This window comes from Periplaneta americana, chromosome 11 (genome assembly GCF_040183065.1).
Source record: "Periplaneta americana isolate PAMFEO1 chromosome 11, P.americana_PAMFEO1_priV1, whole genome shotgun sequence".
NCBI classification, from domain to species: Eukaryota; Metazoa; Arthropoda; class Insecta; order Blattodea; family Blattidae; genus Periplaneta; species Periplaneta americana.
Window position 1 is genome coordinate 89,720,438 of NC_091127.1, and position 18,776 is coordinate 89,739,213.

The window sequence follows — 18,776 nt, forward strand, 5'->3', positions numbered from 1 at the left end:
GAGGAATTTATGTCTTTAGACCTTGCATGAAAGTGCCCACTAATGTCTAATTGTGAAGGCATATAGGTCGTTATTGCTGTTGTTATTATTATTATTATTATTATTTTTTTTTTGTACTATCTTAGATACAGTTCTTAAATCATGTCAGCAGATGTCCTGCAATAACAAAGCTACAAATTCATAAATATATCTATAGTATAATCAGAAACTAGATTAAGACAGAAATAAGATTGATGAAGCCATGATTTGTAAAGATCTTTATGGTGAATAAATTACTATTAAGCTTACTATTACATACTGGTACTGGTACCGGTACTTACAAATTCAGATATGAAATAAATATGAATATAAAAGTAAATTATGTTCACTCTAACTTCTCTAATGATTCGTACTTTGTTAAACAAATAACTTACTGTGCTAAATTGAAACTAATGTGATATTTTACCGGAATTAATGACTAGTTTCGGGTTATATCAGGCATATTTAGATTTCTAGTGAGATCTTGCGCATGTTTCAGGCTCTCTTCTTGCATATGGAGGATGTAAGCCGAAACTTGCCATTAATCAAGGTAAAATAAATAATTAGTTTCAATTGAACATAGTAAAGTTGTTTGTGTAACAAAATACTCTACCTACAAGTAATTATTGATACCGTAATCAATATGTACGTATATCTAACCTCTTTTTCACTTAATGTTAAAAAAACATTAACTTTTTATGAAAATTGAGAGTGACTTTACCATGTTAAATTACACATATTTAATGCAGAAAGCAAAGCAATTAATTGAGACAAGCAACAGCCACAGATTCATTATCGTAATAATGAAATATGAAAAAAATCATTTGCCTGAAATGAAAGGCAAAAGAAGGAAATGCATAAAGGAAATGTATCACATTAATATTATGTAATGCTCTTGTAGCTCTATTACTTTGTATAGTCTAATGGTATGTTGTCATAACTTCTCAGTTCAATTTCATTAGATAAAACCTGAGACTTTGTTTTTATTAAAAATCGGAAGATTCACGATGTTCAGGAAACTGAATATAATTATTACTGTACAAAATAAACAATTAAAGCTCTAGAAAAACATAAATAGATGATTCATGGAAAGGACAAAGAAAATTAAGAAACTGATACTATAGTAGGTTTTAAAGATTGTTTAAGAAAAAGTATGAGGAGGAAAATATACTGGTTTATTGTATGGAGAGTCTCAACAGTTCTATTAACATGCAGCTAATTTTTTAAAGCATTTCTAGAAGTTTCATGAAGGGTTATTCTTAGCTTCATTGTATTTGATTTCTCTTCGAAATAATTTACAGTATGTAGTGATAAAATCTTTTTTTTTTTAAAGGAAGTGCAAGACATTTTCTTTTGTGTGTGCCTGTGATAATGTGTGTAGCGATAATTTTTAACTTTGGCTAGGTGCAAATTTTGACTGACATAATAAAATTAGTATTCTCCATGCTGAGTATAATGCGACCAACATTCAGTAGTTGGGAGAAATACTGAACTAAACGTCATACGGTACTGTACATTATTTTTGACAATTGAAGAGCTCATTAACATCGACCTGGTAACCCAGGGGTTCCCAACCAGTGTGTCGCGAAATTCTGGAATTGAAAAATGAATTTTATGCCATCCAGAAAGTCTCTCTACAATGCATTTTTTTTATTTACAACGAATTTTTTAATATGGTACATTTTATTTTGAGACAGACTTTACCCCTGCAACAATGCTTAGTAATTCATTTTACCCTTCCCACTTAATAATAAACAGAGTTTAGAATCGTCAGAAAATATTGGTCAGTTTCAGTACATACATGTGAGTGGGTGATAGTGCGACTATTTTATCAAAAGTGCTTTACTTAGATTTTATCAGGGACAAATTTTTAATTAAAAAAAGACAATCTGAATCAAGTTGTGGATTAACAGTGCTAATTCAAATAATATGAGCGAAAATTCCCTTCAGTGTTCACTGAAACTTACTGCGTTTCATAAATATAGTGATGAATATTTGCAATATAGTTTTACATGGCATGGAGATGAATATAAACAAAATTCCGAGTTTCTTATATGGAGAAATGTTTTGTAAAATCAGTCGATGGTGCCGAATAAACGAAAAAGACATTTAGAAAGTTACATTCTCATGTAAGCTTCAAAACCAAGAGAATATTTTGAACGTCTTTTGAAGTCACAAGAAAAATTGTCTAGGGCATTAAATAAATGCGATCAGGGGTAAAACACATTTCTGTTTCTGATAAAGCGTTGCATAAGTCATGTATAGTTTCTGAGTTAATAGGCCAACAGAAAAAACCTCATAATATTGGCGAGGAATTAATATTACATCCAAAATTTCGTTATAGGATAACAGTGTTAGTCGCAGAATAAAATACATGAGTCGTCCATTTCCAATACCTGTTAAGTCCTTCGAACAAAATTTTACAGAAATCAGGAAAAACTGTCATTTGTTTCTAAATTTGCTTTTCTGTATTTTCTTTGTTTAATTTTATACGGCGATTTATTCCCATTTGAGCTATATGCAGTGCTGAAATCATACTGTAATGGTTTGTTTTTAATTAAATATTTTAGGTTGGACTTAACAGTGTTAGGTTCTGTAACTGGGACATAACGGACTTTGAACTGTATTTGATTATACAAAAATGGCACACAAGAGAGAATACATAAAGATATTTCAAATGAAAAGTACTTATTTACTGATTTATTATTAATAAAAAATATCGAGTAGAATCAGTCTGTTATTATAGTATACCACTATCAGTTTATCACTAGCAAAAAATGCAGATGGAACATAATGTTTATACAAGTAGTATGATTCATGAGTACCACACTATGTGAGTAAGTTAAACAAACTTTTTAAGAGCATATTTTTAAAAACACAATTAAGCTTAATACGATAACTTGGATGAAAGCTAAGAAAATAAATATTTTTATGATTCGGCTTTTCTAATGAAGACTAATTGTTTCCCACTTTTCACTTAAAGGCTTTTTCATACATATCACCTTGATTTGATAGTTCACCTACGTCACTCTTCTTCTGGCTGTTCAACTCCTATCTATTGTTGTGTTAGGTTTTTGTAAAATATAAGATCCTTGTAACTCTCCCATTCAGGCCCATAGTAATTATTTAAGACGGTTGTGACATCTTTGTTTAGCTTCATACCCTTTTCAGTTTCTGTGGGCTGAGTTTCCATGAATGTCTTCCCTCTTCTGCAGATACGTTTTCCTACTCCAACACCAAGGTTGTAGCTTTGCTCACCTTGAGCTGTTACTGAGACCGTGTTGCTTTTCTTCTTGATAATGAACCTTGTTTAAGTCTTGAACTGGAAATGTCAAGCTGAAGGAGGCTTTGCTATATGCTTGACAACCGATTTCCACTCAGATACCTAACATCTGTTTAATATTGTCTCAAACTCAATTATAATTAGTTCATAGACAGTAGGTTTCAAGATAAGGCTTCTTGCTTTAACTTGCTTCTTTATATGGACAAACACTATCAGAAGGTATGAATGAGTAGCCAATGAGGAACAGTAGAATAATATTCTTTACAGTTGTTGAAGATTCTTTGGCTATTCACGAGCATAACATGCCTAATATAATGTGGTTTTTATTTATTAATTTAGCAGAAATTAATACACAAGAAAGTTCATATCATACATATTCCGAAGAAATTACTGATTGAGAAAAGTGTGAATATAAAGTTGTTTGAAACTGTGTCGTCTGTAATGCTTTCTTTTCTACTGGACTTAACAGGCTTTGTTCCCTTATACTCTTATGGACATGACGTTATATGGACCTGTAACAGTCAAGGACTTAATGGGTTCTGGAAATGCAGCCAACATTCAGTCGTAAATTTGAATAAGAAATAACGCATATAGTACCTGTAAATATGGCTTAAAAGGTGTAAGACAATGTCATCTATCAGATGTACAAAACTAAAATTTGAATTTTTGTGGACTTATCGGTTTCTGGAAATGGGCGACTCAAATGTCTCATGACATTGAAATTAAGGAGAATATTAAATTAGTGGGGGATACTGTGTTTGCTCTACAGTTGGACGAAAGCGGTGACACAAGAGGTAAATGCCAATTAATTAGCATTTTTACCTAGATTCGAATATGATTTAGATATTACTGAACAATTTTTATTTTGTCAAGAATTTAAAACCACTACTACAGGCAAAGATATTTATGGTTGTGTTAATAATTATTTTGTTAAACATACTATTTCCTGGGAAAATTGCATCTCTCTTTATATAGACGGAGCAGCGCCATAATTAATGGTTTTATAAGTTTCGTGAGAGTAGTGAACCGGACTATAATGATAACTCATTGTTTCTTGCACAGGGAGGCATTAATTACGAGAACTATTGAAGGGGGACTTTTAGAATCTGTGTTAAGTACGACTATTAAAATGATAAAAACAAGACCAGTTAAGTCTAGAGTGTGTCTATGGGGGCCAGCATACCAATTTATTGTTGCACACTGAAACTTGTAGGCTTTCTAGGGGTAAATCATTGATGTGAGTGGTAGAGCTTCAAGACGAGCTTCTTATTTATTTATTTTTGAGGACAAAAAGCCAGAGTGTGCTAAACTTTTGAAAGATAATTTTTGGTGTGCCAATCTAGGATATCTTGCCGAATTTTAAATGCAAGCATCCAACACAAAACAGAAACTACTATTTCAGCCACAAACAAAATTCAAGGATTAAAAAAAAAAAAAAAAACTGAAGTTTTGGGAGTCTTCGGTTATAATAGCTAAATTATTTCCCTTTTCTTTAGTTGAGAGTTTTGAAAATCGACTTGCTGAAAATGAAACAGTTAATAGCAGAACACCTAAATGCGTTACAAACTTCAGTAACAAAATACGTTCCTAGCCTGTCCGTTTTAGAGTTAGAATGGGTAATTTATTCTTTTGGTACTTCTGGTGAGATCAACATTAAAAATGTCATCAACATAACTGTCAACGAGAGAAATGAGTTGCTAGGTTTGTCATGCGATTCGACTATGAAAACACAATTTCTAGACAATTCAGTGCAGTCTTTTTGGATTTAGTGCGATGTCAGTATCCCACATTTGAAAAGAGGACAATAAACAATTTGCTGCCGTTTGTGTGAATCAGCATTTTACACCATGAAAATAGAAAATAGAACAGACTGCTACATCTTGATGATGGTTTAACGTGTTGGCCTGTCAACCATAAGAGAAACTCTGTGCAACCCACCAAGCATAGACTGCACACTAATTTACGAGTAAATAGGTGAGTTTTCAAAAACGATAATAAAAATCTTTTAACTGACATGCAGTATAGATAGGTTGGATTTTTTACACATACCTTTGTTCTTTTCTAATGCAACTCAAGTTGCTGCTTGTATTTTTAGAATTTTTGATTGTGTTAACATCGACCTATCTACAACCTTGAATGTCCGACACTACATCAAGTTGTTACCAGTGCTTTCTTTCTGGTGAATGGCATTCCGGCATCTATTTTTTGTATTTTTCATTATGGAACCGAAATACGTATGAATAACTTTACTATGTTTTTAATATAATTTTTCTTTGAATTCCACTTAGATTTTGGAAGTCTTAGTTGGAATGTGTTATAGGGTCGAATATGGGTTCATTGTGAAGTTCTAAATTTCTGTTGTGAAAATTCTACTAAATTGACTTAACTTCTTCTCCTCATTATAGTCTTTAAATACTATTTCAGATGTTATTAAATGTAATTTAATTTATACATTTTTCTCACTCATCCTTAATTTTGGGAATTTCATTCTTTAAAATATTGGAAAAAGTTAAACTGGTGCCTCTGGTCAAAATAAAACTTTTGTTCCCCCCCCCCCCCTCATTATAAAGACAGTCTGCCTTTTTTTTTGTTTTTTTTTTTTTTTAAGGGTCTCTACACAATTTGTGGAATACCAGCCAATTGTCCAGTCTGGAGAAGTTTAAATTTGACTGACTTCCCCGAGTATTATTTTTTATTGGTTATTTTACGACGCTTCATCAATTGCTATGGTTATCTAGTGTCTGACTGAGATGAAGGTAATAATCCCAGCGAAATGAGTCTAGGATACAGCGCCGAGAGTTATCCAACATCTGCTCTTAATGGGTTAAGGGAAAACCCCGGAAAAACCTCAATCGGGTACCGGTAGGCCTAATTTGTCCCAATCAGGATTTGAACCCGGGTCTGCTCGTTTCATGGTCAGGCATGCTAATCGCTATTTTTCAGCCGTGGATCGATTATCATCATCATCATCATCATCATCATCGCTATCATCATCTTCATCATAATCATTGTATATCTATTCAAAATAACCTTTATTTTACCAAGAGATTCATCCATTTCATTCATTTAGTGTTCTGCCGAAGGGATTCGTGTCTTAGAGATAGACAGATACTAAGTGCAAATTTATTCCATACAGTTTTCACATCTAAATTTACATTAATGATTAAAAATATAAAAATACATAAGCAACATTCAGTAAAAATAAAACCTTCAGTTTCTATATTGTTTCGAGGTAATTGTAGCCTCATCCTCAGTTGTAAACTAGTCACGGAGTTATGTTGATGTGGTGTTGAGACGAAAGTTGTGTCTCTGATACTGCCTTGATTGTTTTTAAACCTGTATAGAAAATTAAGATTTAAATTGTTTTTTAACTGAATGTGTTACAGACAACTGCTGTTTATGTATTTTTTAAAATAATTTTAATGATTAATGTAAATATTTTAGTTATACGAAGGTATACAAACAACTTATATTTATACATTTAAAACAATGGAGGCACACTGTTCTATAATCTCTTAATGACATAAGTAATTATTTTATGAATTTCTTGCGACCACGGATAAGGTTTATTTTTTTATAGCAGCAGGGCGACTCACAAATACAATTTCCAGAGAGTCGTGGGGAAGAGATTTATTTATTCTATAATCCCTCTTTTGTGACTATTTACTATTTCTCACAATCTTTAGCTATTCTTGGCTATTAACTGTCAAAATTCTTCTTCAGACTATCATCTCATTGCGTTTGTTTTCCACATTTCTTTAATCTATTGTTGATCTCATGAATTAATCGGTAAATGCATAGTGTCAGAATAAAGTCGTATAATATGCACAACCAATATCAATTTTATGTTTCTGGCAAAGTCAGCAGCATCCTTAACTTTGTTCTGTTTCTGATCTCCAATCTGCTCAGTACTTGTTTCAAGATATACAGGTGTAAAAAAAAAATCTCCCCATTTTACATTCGCAATTTCGTAGTAGTTCTTTTTATGTTAGAAACTGTGTTTGTGATCATATACAGTAAGAGAACATGAATTTAACTGTTAATGAATCCTTGCTTCAGTGGCGGCTCCTGCATATTTCTTAAGAGGAGGAAAGAAGTTAACAGCGCAAAATGACACCTTCCTGAGAGAAACATGCTACAAATTAGCCCACATGCATACATGTAAGACCAGGTAGTGTTAGGGTTGGCCTTCCTCCCTTTTGTATAGCAATAATCTCTTTTTGTAAACTGAGTTTCCTAAATTGTCCAAAATATAATATGTTTTCACTTCCATTCATTATTGAATAATTGCACAAATTAACAATTACAAGGAAATTCACAACCTCGCAGCATTTTTCACGCACACTACAGCATCACATGTGTTGGAAGAGACCAGCTACTAACACGTAACTGGAACCATTTTACGGAAATGGGAATGAGAAATAATATGTTAGGAAAGCAAGAAAACTGCACCCACTCATGTGGTCTGTGTTGTCACATGTACATTTTACAAGTTCAGTATCACATGCTTTTGAAGAATACCAGTTCTCGTAAAGTCATACTACCATTATTGTTCAAAGCTGCCAGTGGCCGATTAATTTTTTTATGTTAAAAATAATGTAGTTTGCAGTACTTTCAATTTCAAATTTATTAGTGCAAAACTGACAACTTGGCTGTTGTCCTGTATAGTAGATAATGAATGGAAGTGAACTTCAGGGGCCAAAAAGATCTGCGATACTAACGTAGAACTACTTCCTCTTTGTTTTATATAAATCCAACTTCAACTTTCAGATATCCTCGAAAGTTTCAAACCATTAATAGTAGCTTTTATAAAGTGCAATGAATAATATATTTTGATCTATAATTAAAAAAAAAAAGTTTATATAGTGTCTTTCTTAGCTTTGTGTTAAAACTGTTTTTATTGTGTCTCCTCCTAGATGTGTTATATTCTGGTTGAATCCAGCATCGTTAGATGGCAGCGGTAGCGAGCTTGCTGCAAGACCAGTTGGTTTCTATTTCCCGCCCATGCGCTGATTCAGAGGAGGATCTCCTCCCTATCTGTTCATTTACTTGCTTTAAAACTCTGCTTCTTTCTTTGGCCGCTACCGCGCTGTTGTCTATGTGTGTTAATTGCAGTAAAGGAGGAATAGACTGACACAAACAAACAATCTCGCATCCTTCTCACAGTTTTCTAGTAGGACATGAGTGCGCGTCGTTTATGTCATTTGAAATGCGGATATGGAGAAGAATGGAACGTGTGAAGTGGACAGATAGAATAAGAAATGAAGCTGTGTTGAAAAGAGTAGGTGAAGAAAGAACGATGTTGAAACTGATCAGGAAGAGGAAAAGGTATTGGTTGGGTCACTGGCTGAGAAGAAACTCCCTACTGAAGAATGCACTGGAAGGAATGGTGAATGGGAGAAGAGTTCGGGGCAGAAGAAGATATCAGATGATATATGACATTAAGATATATGGATCATATGAGGCAGGGCTGGGCACTGGGAGCAAATCCAGACTCTAAATGGGGACCCTTAATATTCATCTGTCACAGAATCAACGCTGCGTGGTGTTTGGCAGGGAAGAAAGGGGTTGAGAAGTCATATGGCTCCCCGTGAGAGAGTAGAATCCGTTCTTTGTGCCCAGCCCTTATATGAGGAGACAAAGAGAAAGACCTGCCCTTGGACAGAACACTAAATAATGAATGTTAATTTGGCTAGAATTTATAACTAAGTTCCATTTACATTCGATAAGTAATTACCAGATCAGTTTTTCTGTTTGTGATTGTTAGAATTGCAATACAGTGAAACCCCGATAATACACACCCATTTATTATGCTATCCCACATTATACACTTTTTTCATCCTGTCCCTTGACATCCCTACATAAAACCATGTAAAATCTAACGCTTAATACACTCAACATCCCATTTAATACACAATTTCATCTGCTGAAAATTCTAAAATATTGTACTTTAAGAGATACTGAGAAAATTTTCCTGGACTTCTACATTAACTGCTAGCTCCTGCATATTCAAGGATTTGTGAATGTCTTTATTTGGTAAATAGAATAGAATGGAATGAGATCCTTGAGTACCAGCAAGACTACCGTATTCAGAAATTCAGAGCCTGTCCTTACTGGCAGTTTTAAATTGCATTGTCAGTGAAGACTTGACGAAGAGGAAGTGGAAGCTGTAGGCATTCCAAATCATTTTCGCAACAAAGCCCTTGCTGCGGTGTCTGTGATTCGTAGATTCATTAATGTTTCTAGTAGTCAAAGTACTGATGTCACTTCCGATTTAAATCGTGTGAAAAATACAATTATTCATAGTACTGGATCAAGTACAAGACAGAAAACAATTTCTGACTGTTTTAATAAAGGGGCACTTTAATTGTAAGACAGTATTTCAGAAAGGAAATAAAATAAAATAACCTTTTATCCTGCATAATTACAGTAGTTAATCCTTAAATTTCTTCAACAAATGTTTATGCTGATTCATATCTTTGTGTTAAAATTTTAAACAATTAAAAAATGATCCACTCTCACTAATACGCGGTCTTGTTTAATACACTATTTTTATGCGGTTCCTTGAAGATTGTCTTACCTAGGTTTCACTGTATTAATCTATTGTATACAAATCATTTTTGTTGTAAGGATCTTGTAGACACTTTATTTCAGAGAACAAACATTTTATTTTAGAAAACTAAAACAGTATATTTGAATATCAATCTTTTGATAAAAATAAGGGAAATTACATTTTCAGCTCTAAATTTAAACAGGTATTACTTACAAGACACTGCTCATATGGTAAATTACAGTAAAACCTCGATACGATGCGCCCGCTTATTACGCTATCTCTTGTAATACACTTTTTTTGTCCAGTCCCTGAACATTTCATACATAACGCCTTTATAAAATTCCCTGTTTGTTGCGCTCAAGTCCCGTATAATACACTACTCGTATTTTTGTGGAATATTTTCTATGTAATTTTCAGCAATGTACTGTAAGAGCAAAGAAACATTTTGGCCATTGAACTTACTGATGCCATTAACCTGAAAAGTATTGGTATTCGACCCTTTACTTGCGCATTTAAACCTTCATACTATACAATACCCCACCCTCTTGTTACGCTCTTTTTATTCGACCCTTTACCTGAGCGCTTAAAGCTTACATACAGTTACAATAATCCATCCTCTTGCTAACCCTCTCTCTCTCAAACAACATTCCTCACTCAACCGTAATAAAATTCTGGAAATTTTTGCTTATCAGTTTGTTGTCCTTAGTGTATTGATGTTTCTGTGAGTGTGATTACAATGAGTGTTAAACAAAAAGCACTTTCTGTGTCGGAAAAATTGAAAATCTTACGAAAGTACGATGAAAACAGTGCTCTTAATCAGAAACAACTGTCTGATTCATTAGGAATCCTATCATCGACATTAAGAACGATAATTAAAAATCGCGACTCAATCATTGCAGCTGCGGTGTCGGGAGGGTGTAAGCGCAAGAGAGTGAAGTGTGGTAAACATGAGGACTTGAAGAACACGCACATGGCAAACAACTATAAATGACTCTTTTCGAAAGAATTAAGTACAGAACATACATACAGTATCGTAAATGTCTTTAACGTACAGTACAGCAATTACATAATGGAGTAATACTGTATTACCTTTCATGAAGCATGTATTCAATAAAGAAAAATGCTAATAGATACTGTACATAAGTCAAAATTAGTATACTCGCCTAATATGCAGTCCTGGTTAATACGCGGTTCACACGCCGTCTCTTGAACAGAGTCTTATCGGGGTTTTACTGTATATACCTTCATGCCAATTTATTACATCTCATATACAATTAACATATTAGAACTATACCAATGAAAAGTAATGGGATCGTTCTACATTTCATTTGTGTTATCTGCCAGCATCATACAGAATGTAAAATAGGAGACATGGAAATGTCTGCATTTACACCAAAAGAAAACATTTTCATTAACTTAACGTGTCATACCGCAGGTAATTTGCATTTTATTCACATTCCACAAACAGTAGCTGCAAATATTAGTAGAAGCTCTTGGAAGCATGCAGTGAGCAGAAACTGAAGCATGCTGCAGAAGTGGTGTTAATAGTTAAGCCTTGCGTTTCACCTCTTTCTCCTGAACCTGTACCTCAACTGGAGTGTATTCTGTGGTGACTTCAACAGATGGCGCAGAAAAAGCATGCTTGTAGATCAGTCCAGAAGAGATTCCACCTAGAATAGGACCCAGCCAGTACACCTGTACAACAATAAATACGACATATATCAGTTATTTATATCCTGAAAACAATAGAAACTCCTTATTAACATGTAAGTTTGAAAGTTCATGAGCTTATACTGCACGTAATATATATATATATATATATATATATATATATATATATATATATATATATATATATATATATTTTAATGTTTAATGTATTGGAAACCTAATAGTATATTACTCCCTGTTTCTTGTGTTAACTAAAACATTAAACCAAGTGAAGAGGTCATGAGGTGATTTATACAATAAAAAAATCCTTATTAACATGCATTTGTTTTGAATTTAGAAACATAAATATAACAAACGTTGGACATAAATATAAACAAATATTCCAGTGTTTACAAAGTAAAAAAATAATTAATGCGATAAATGTGTCTGTTTTTCAGAAACTATTTTCTCAAATCTGGATTCTACATTCTAAAAATTACAAGTTTGAGGGATTTTCTGTGATTTATCCAAAGCATTTGACTGTATAAATCATTAAATGCTGCTAGACAAATTAGATTATTATGGAATTAAAGGCGTTGCACACCAATGGTTTCACTCATAATATCTCATCGATAGAAAACAGAAAGTCGAAATCAATACAACTATGAAATCTACCTCGACATGGGAAACTATTAATAATGGAATTCCTCAAAGATCAATATTAGGTCCCCTACTTTTTTTCTAGTGTTCATAAATGATCTTGCCCCCCCCCCCCCCCCAATACAAGATGTAGGTCATTCCATATTATTTACAGATGACAAGTATAGTAATTACAGTCAATAACTCCAACACATTCCAATCTTCAACAGAGGAAATTCTCTTCAAAATATGTGACTGGTTCTCAGTCAATAAAGAGGCCGTACAGAGGCTAAAGACATTACGGCCTCTTTGAATAGGGCAAGACACAAGAAGAAGCAGTAGCAGCCCATCACAGACTCACAAGAAGCGGAAAAACCAGCCATAGCCTGTCTACCATTCACAGGGAAGTTGTCGGGAAAGATAAGCAGACTGCTCTACAAACATGGAATAAAAACAATCCACAAACCTCCGCCGAAAATTAGGAATAAGGTCAGATCAGTACCAGGGATCTACCGCATTTCTTGTGAATGTGAGGTGGCTTACATTGGCCAGACGGGACGCACAATAACTACGCGTCTTTCGGAACATCAAAGAAGCATCAGATTAATGCAGCCCGAAAAATCCGGATTGGCTGAACACTGTATTGAAAAAAGCCATAGGGCTAATTTTAATAACACCGAGGTCCTAGCAAAGTGTTCGGGCTACTGGGATAGAAGAGTAAAGGAAACCCTGGCCATAGCGGCGGAACGCAGTAACCTGAATCAGGACTCGGGTCTCCAACTAAGTGCGGCATGGGCACTGGCTATTAAATTTCTCAACGCCCAGACAATGGACTGTCATCAGCGGAGGACACATAAGAACTCGTCTGCCGAGCCCATCGTGAGACCTGCGGTCAACTAGCTGAACAGCACAAAGCAAGTCGACACATTGGCCTCGTTCACACCGCGGTCTGCACTAATAAGAGCCTATCAGCGCACAGCTTCTCGGCTGACTCCTCCCTCTGGCGCTATAAATTAAGGAGCTGGGTACCCTTAGTTATCATTTAACCCTGAAGATGAACATCCTCGAAACGTCGGTGGATCACCAACTTATGACCTGGCTGGAAGCCCGAGAAAATTTTGAGGCATAAATATATTTAATAAGCTACCATTGGAGGCGAAAAAGATACCAATAAATAGGTTGAAGTCCTGCACACACACACAGATGGTTGCTGAACAGATCTTTCTATTCAGTGAATGAATTCATGGAGTGTGATGTAAATATTGTATTTTAGAAATGTAACTCTTTCTTTTATATTTAAATTTTTCTCTTTATATTTTAAATTATTCCTTTTGTCCTTATATAAATGTGTTAACATACATCATACTCTGTTTATTTCTCAGTGTTTGTCTATTTGCCTATGTATGTTTATTTGTTTATTTGTCTATATTTGTGCTTAAGTTTATACGTTTGTGCATGTGTTAGTGTATGTGCCTGTGTATATTATTAAACCTGAATGTGTCATATCCAGGCCTTGTACATTGGTTTCTGACAAACGAACGAACAAACAAACAAACAAACAAACAAACAAACAAACAAAAATAATAATAATAATAATAATAACTATTATTATTACTATTATTATTACTATTATTATTATTATTATTATTATTATTATTATTATTATTATTATTATTATTATTCGCTGCGACGATACATATTCCAAAGTTTGCTAGTCATCAAAAGCTCCCAACAGTTTTTATCATGTGTATTTTTGTTTTTCACAGTTCTCACTGGCATCTTTGGTCTTCATATTTTTTTTTCGAACTCATATGAATAGCACTGTAGTAATGGATAATGTCTTTGTGGATAATGCCACCTTTCTTTAATTTTCGTTATCTGCTGATCGAAGCCGTGCTGTTGACAAACAGTATTAAAAGAGAGAAAAAAAAAACATTTGTTTTCGTTTTGAGAACTCTCTTTGGACTCTTTCCTAGAAGTGGCATCTTAGACTTTTACTACACATTTCCAGATTACATGATTGAAGTAAAAGTAAAAATTAAAGCACATGATACGGTACTCTTTTGAGTTGGGGGGGGGGGGGGAATCTTATAATTCATATTACATATTTGTACATTACATTTCACCACTCAAATTATTTCCTTTTCTGTGATTATAAATGAAACTAAAGCAAATGCTTAACAATTACATTGTCATGGCTTTTTATTAGTTAATGGTACTTCTTTGAAAATAATTTATTATGCTGCGTAGAAAATCATATCAAATTATATCAAATTAGGTTTTCTGCGTGACAAATATTAAACCTACTGTCTTCGCGCTACGAGTTGGCGCGGGGAGTAGATAGGCGGGATGGAGGAACTTCACGCTACACTCTGACCTGAAAACTTCAGTCCACTTACTTGGCTACATGGGAACGGAGTCAGACATAAAAGATTCCGCATCTTCGGTGCTGTCGCTATGACTATCATTATCACATTTTTCAAAATTTCTGGAGTATGATCTGTCCATGATAATCGTCTGTTTATGTTCCAGCCGTGTATATTAATTCGAATCTCTCAACAAAGCCATTAGCTCCACCGCCCCCATCCTGATGATCAACAATGAGTGTTCTGGACACATTTACGGTAGTCAAAACTCCCGTAACATTTTTATCGTGCCAGAACTTGGGAAACGTTAAATTGGTAGGCCTATCTATCCGCATTTCGTCCAGATACAAAATCGATTTTTCCACTTTCCTAAGCTTTCTTATTTGCTGTAGATATCTTCACGTATTCTAATTTACAGTGTTTTCCTCAATTTTTTTTTGCTGCACACTTCTTCCACCTGAAATCCTTTTTCTTCAGTATTCGTCTTAATGTTGTCTTTCATTTCAAATCAATTTTCTCTTGTAAAAGACGTTTGTTGCAGCTTGGTACTATTTTTTTACTTATTATTTAACGACACTGTAATAACTACTAGCTTCTTCAGTGTCGATTGAATTGATGATGGCGAGATGGTATTTGGCGAAATGAAACCAAGGATTCGACATAGATTACCTGACATTCGCCTTCCGCTTGGGAAAACCTCGGAAAAAACCCAACCAGGTAGTCAGCGCAAACGGGAATCGAACTCACTCTCGAGCACAACTGCAGATCAGCAGGCAAACGCGCTACCTCCTGAGCTACGCCGGTGGCCCTCTTTCTTTTTCAAATAAAAATTCTCAATTATATCTTATTTTGTCAATCTCCCGTCGAAGTCATCTACATTTGCGTTTCGGTAGTCTGGACGTTTACATTTTTTTTCTCCCTCAGGTGTCGACAACGCACTTTCTTCTGTGCAGTCTTTCATTTCATCCCTTATACGCTGTATTGTTCTTGTGGATAGATTAGAGTACTTTTCTACCTTTGCTGTAGGTTTCGTAAGAGGAATGCAAAGGCACTGTTGTTCTTTTTCTTCATCACAGAATTATTTTGCACTTCTAATAATATTCCTTTCTTCGCTATAGATTGTCAATCCTTGTTTCCTCTTTGTCGACATATTTACAACAAACAAAAAACTGCTATAAACCTAAATAACAGTATACAATAACATAAATTCTATTAACTATATTATTATCAACACTATTAACACGAAAAGCAAAGGATAACTAAAGCAATACAAGATTTGTGGTATACTGAAAACAATTGTCTTGTTGAAACTAATAAAACACTACAGTAAAAACCCCACTATTATTTTTACAAAGTCGCAAAGACTCATAGACACGTGCAGTAGATGTTCGTGAAACAGGAATATTGCAGTGAACAGCGCGGTGCGCATGCGCGACTGTTTCCCCTCCGCCCCGTCTAAGTACTTCAGCCGCCTTCTCCTGGCGTGACAACAGTACATGTACAGACTGATTATTTCGTCCTGATAGCTCAGCAACGCGAAAGAGGGGAAGTAACAGGAGTAGTGGGGAGAGTTCCGGAGTAGAGATAAGGGAGAGAGATGGATAAAGGAATGCAGTACAGCTTAACTGTACTGGAAAAACAATGCTATACAGCAAGAGTGACATCCGATCGCTCTGACTGCAGGCAACAGACCAACCTGAACATCCCTTGACGTAACTTCATGGACTCGCCTGAGCCAGGCACACCTTATCGGCGACTGTCTGAACTAAATAATCGGACTGTAATTTATTATATATTACGTAATTTACACGTAGCTCCCGATACTGTAATGAAGACAACAAAGAAGACAGCAATTTATTCAGACGGAAAATTTTGTTTTTCCACATCACTATTTCCACAGCAAATTCAGCTGTGATAGTGAACTCATCTATGCTTATGTCTTGGAAAGAAGTGAATTCCGCCTTAATATGCCTTGCAGATGGAATAATTCTTTACGATACTAAACTAGAGTTCTGGAAGGTTTTCTTATATCTCACTTAGAATTGATTTTATTTGCAATGTTAACTCACCCAATGGTCCCGCCACTCTCCTGAAAGAATTGCAGAACCAAGACTACGAGCAGGATTCATGCTAGCACCAGTGTAACCCAGCTGTAACAAGTAGGTTTATCATATTAGAATTTCACAAAATAAATCTTAAGATATATATATATATATATATATATATATATATATATGGCAGAAATAAATTATATTAAATTTACAATTAGATGCATATAATTTTAGTTCAATACTAACAATCTAGTTCAGGAAACAAGTCCTCTGGGGGAGGAGACTTTAAATTAAAGTGCCCCCAAATAGTCACTTTACATTTAGGCCTAATTAGACTTCAAAGATTAAGGATATTTATAGTTGGAATATAATAATTGCAAGTAAGTATTACACTTACAACACTATAAACTACTTTATTACATTCGTATGTAAAACATGTCGAATGTACGACAATTTGTCCCGGATGGTTTGTACCACGACAATTCGACCCAAATCATTTGTCACAACATGAATTGGTACCGTTATAAAATCAGTCCCAGGTTTTGGAGAAACGTTTTAGATCGCACATTTTAAGGGCGTACACCATTAAGTAGTTTTACTGTATATTACATTAAGTAAAAGCCAACATTAAATAATACTAGACCTACAGTATGTATGTATATTATTTTGTGTGAGATCATGCGTATTTGCTTGGTTTCCGCACAAAACCAATCCGCGGAAAGTGTAAAATTCCACATTCAGTATTCCCAACCTAACACACATAACAATTTCCCTCTTCTTACTGCTTAAGTGACATATTGATGTTACTGCTTTAGGCTTTTAACATATTATTTTTAAGAGACGTTCAATATAGTAATAATTATAAATTGGAAACTTACCACTGCAATTTCACCTAAATTGCACTGTTAATTATTGTTTTTAAATATTTGCAAAAATTAAGTAAACTCTACAACTCCACTAAAGTTACTGTATTCGTGATGCAAGTAACATTAAGGAAGCCGTGAAAAAATCAACAAGATTCCAGATGCCGATGTTATTACTGCAATATGTTATATAAATAATATTGTTAAAATATTAAAATGAAAAATAAATCATTACATAACCTTACCGTTTGTTTAAGTTCGCATTTATAGACTGGGGGAAAAAAAACACAGACGTATATCACAGCCTGCTGGAGTATAGTAAACACAGAAAACATTTTAAAGCAACAATGTTGATGATAGATATTTTTGTTTTGCAAATTTGCAGTCATTGAACAGAAATCAAGATGGAGATTTCATTGCAACTAATTAGAAATTCCTCTTTCAGGTATGTAATAAACGATCGTCGCACAAAATAATGTATGATACACGAGCGGTATGTTTTGTTTCAATTCTCGGAAATTAAAAAAGCTCAACTACGCTTCACTTTTTCAAACTTTTCCTCGAACATGAAAACTTCAACATACCACTCTTGTAACGCATATTACTATTGTGTGCTAGTTAATTAAAAAAAAAAAAAAAAGATTCCCTGAGATGATGAGGCTCGAAGGTGTTGCTGAAGATCTCCATTGTCCCTGTACTCCTAGTAGCAAGAAATAATTATTTCCACTTGACAGTCCAATTCTTAGTATTAGCTCATCCTCTATTTTCTTTCTGAATTCTTTGCACCAAATGATTTATGGTTTTCATTTTCGGAAGTTTTAAGTACATAAATCTCATGCACTGACATGGCGATTCAATATTGCAAATCGTCGTTGTTCCTGCAATAACTCCTATGTGCAAAATATAAAAGTTTTCAGTAGGAAGAAAAAACACATTTATTCATCCTATGGCAGCCGTACATAGGAGACTGTGAATTCTTACATTTTCGAAACAAAGGAATATATTTACATATTGGAGATTTTATTATTTGCTGTATCACTATTTAAGTTATTTAATAGAGTAAAAATCTGAAAATCAATAAATATGTCATTTAGGAGTTATTGCAGGAACAACGATGAAATGTTGGTTTGCTGGTTGACTGCACTGACTTTTTACTTCCATAGCTCTGCACCTTCTCCAATCAGGAGCTGTGTATGATTATTTTCTTTTATAACATGATTTGTACCTACCTGAAGAACAGTCTCCTCTGCTTTCATATCTCAAGTCTATTTTCTTTCTCTCTGCTTTGTAAATAGGTGTCCTTTTTAAATTAATTTGGGTCTGTCTTTCTCAGATGTCGTGAGGTGTGAGCAT

General features: G+C 34.3%; 1 protein-coding gene across 4 annotated transcripts in view; it reads right to left on the bottom strand.

Moving 5' to 3' along the window:
- Prip (prip) overlaps positions 1 to 18,776 on the bottom strand; it is a 217,104-nt gene that overhangs the window by 15,274 nt on the left and 183,054 nt on the right. For 3 of the 4 annotated variants that reach the window (XM_069839747.1, XM_069839748.1, XM_069839749.1), the window contains exons 5-6: positions 16,579 to 16,659; positions 11,421 to 11,549 (exon numbers count right to left, since the gene is read on the bottom strand). In XM_069839747.1, the coding sequence (XP_069695848.1) occupies positions 11,421 to 11,549; positions 16,579 to 16,659 (210 nt within the window). The remainder of the gene's footprint in view (positions 1 to 11,420; positions 11,550 to 16,578; positions 16,660 to 18,776) is intronic. The other variant, XM_069839750.1, reaches the window with a different exon arrangement.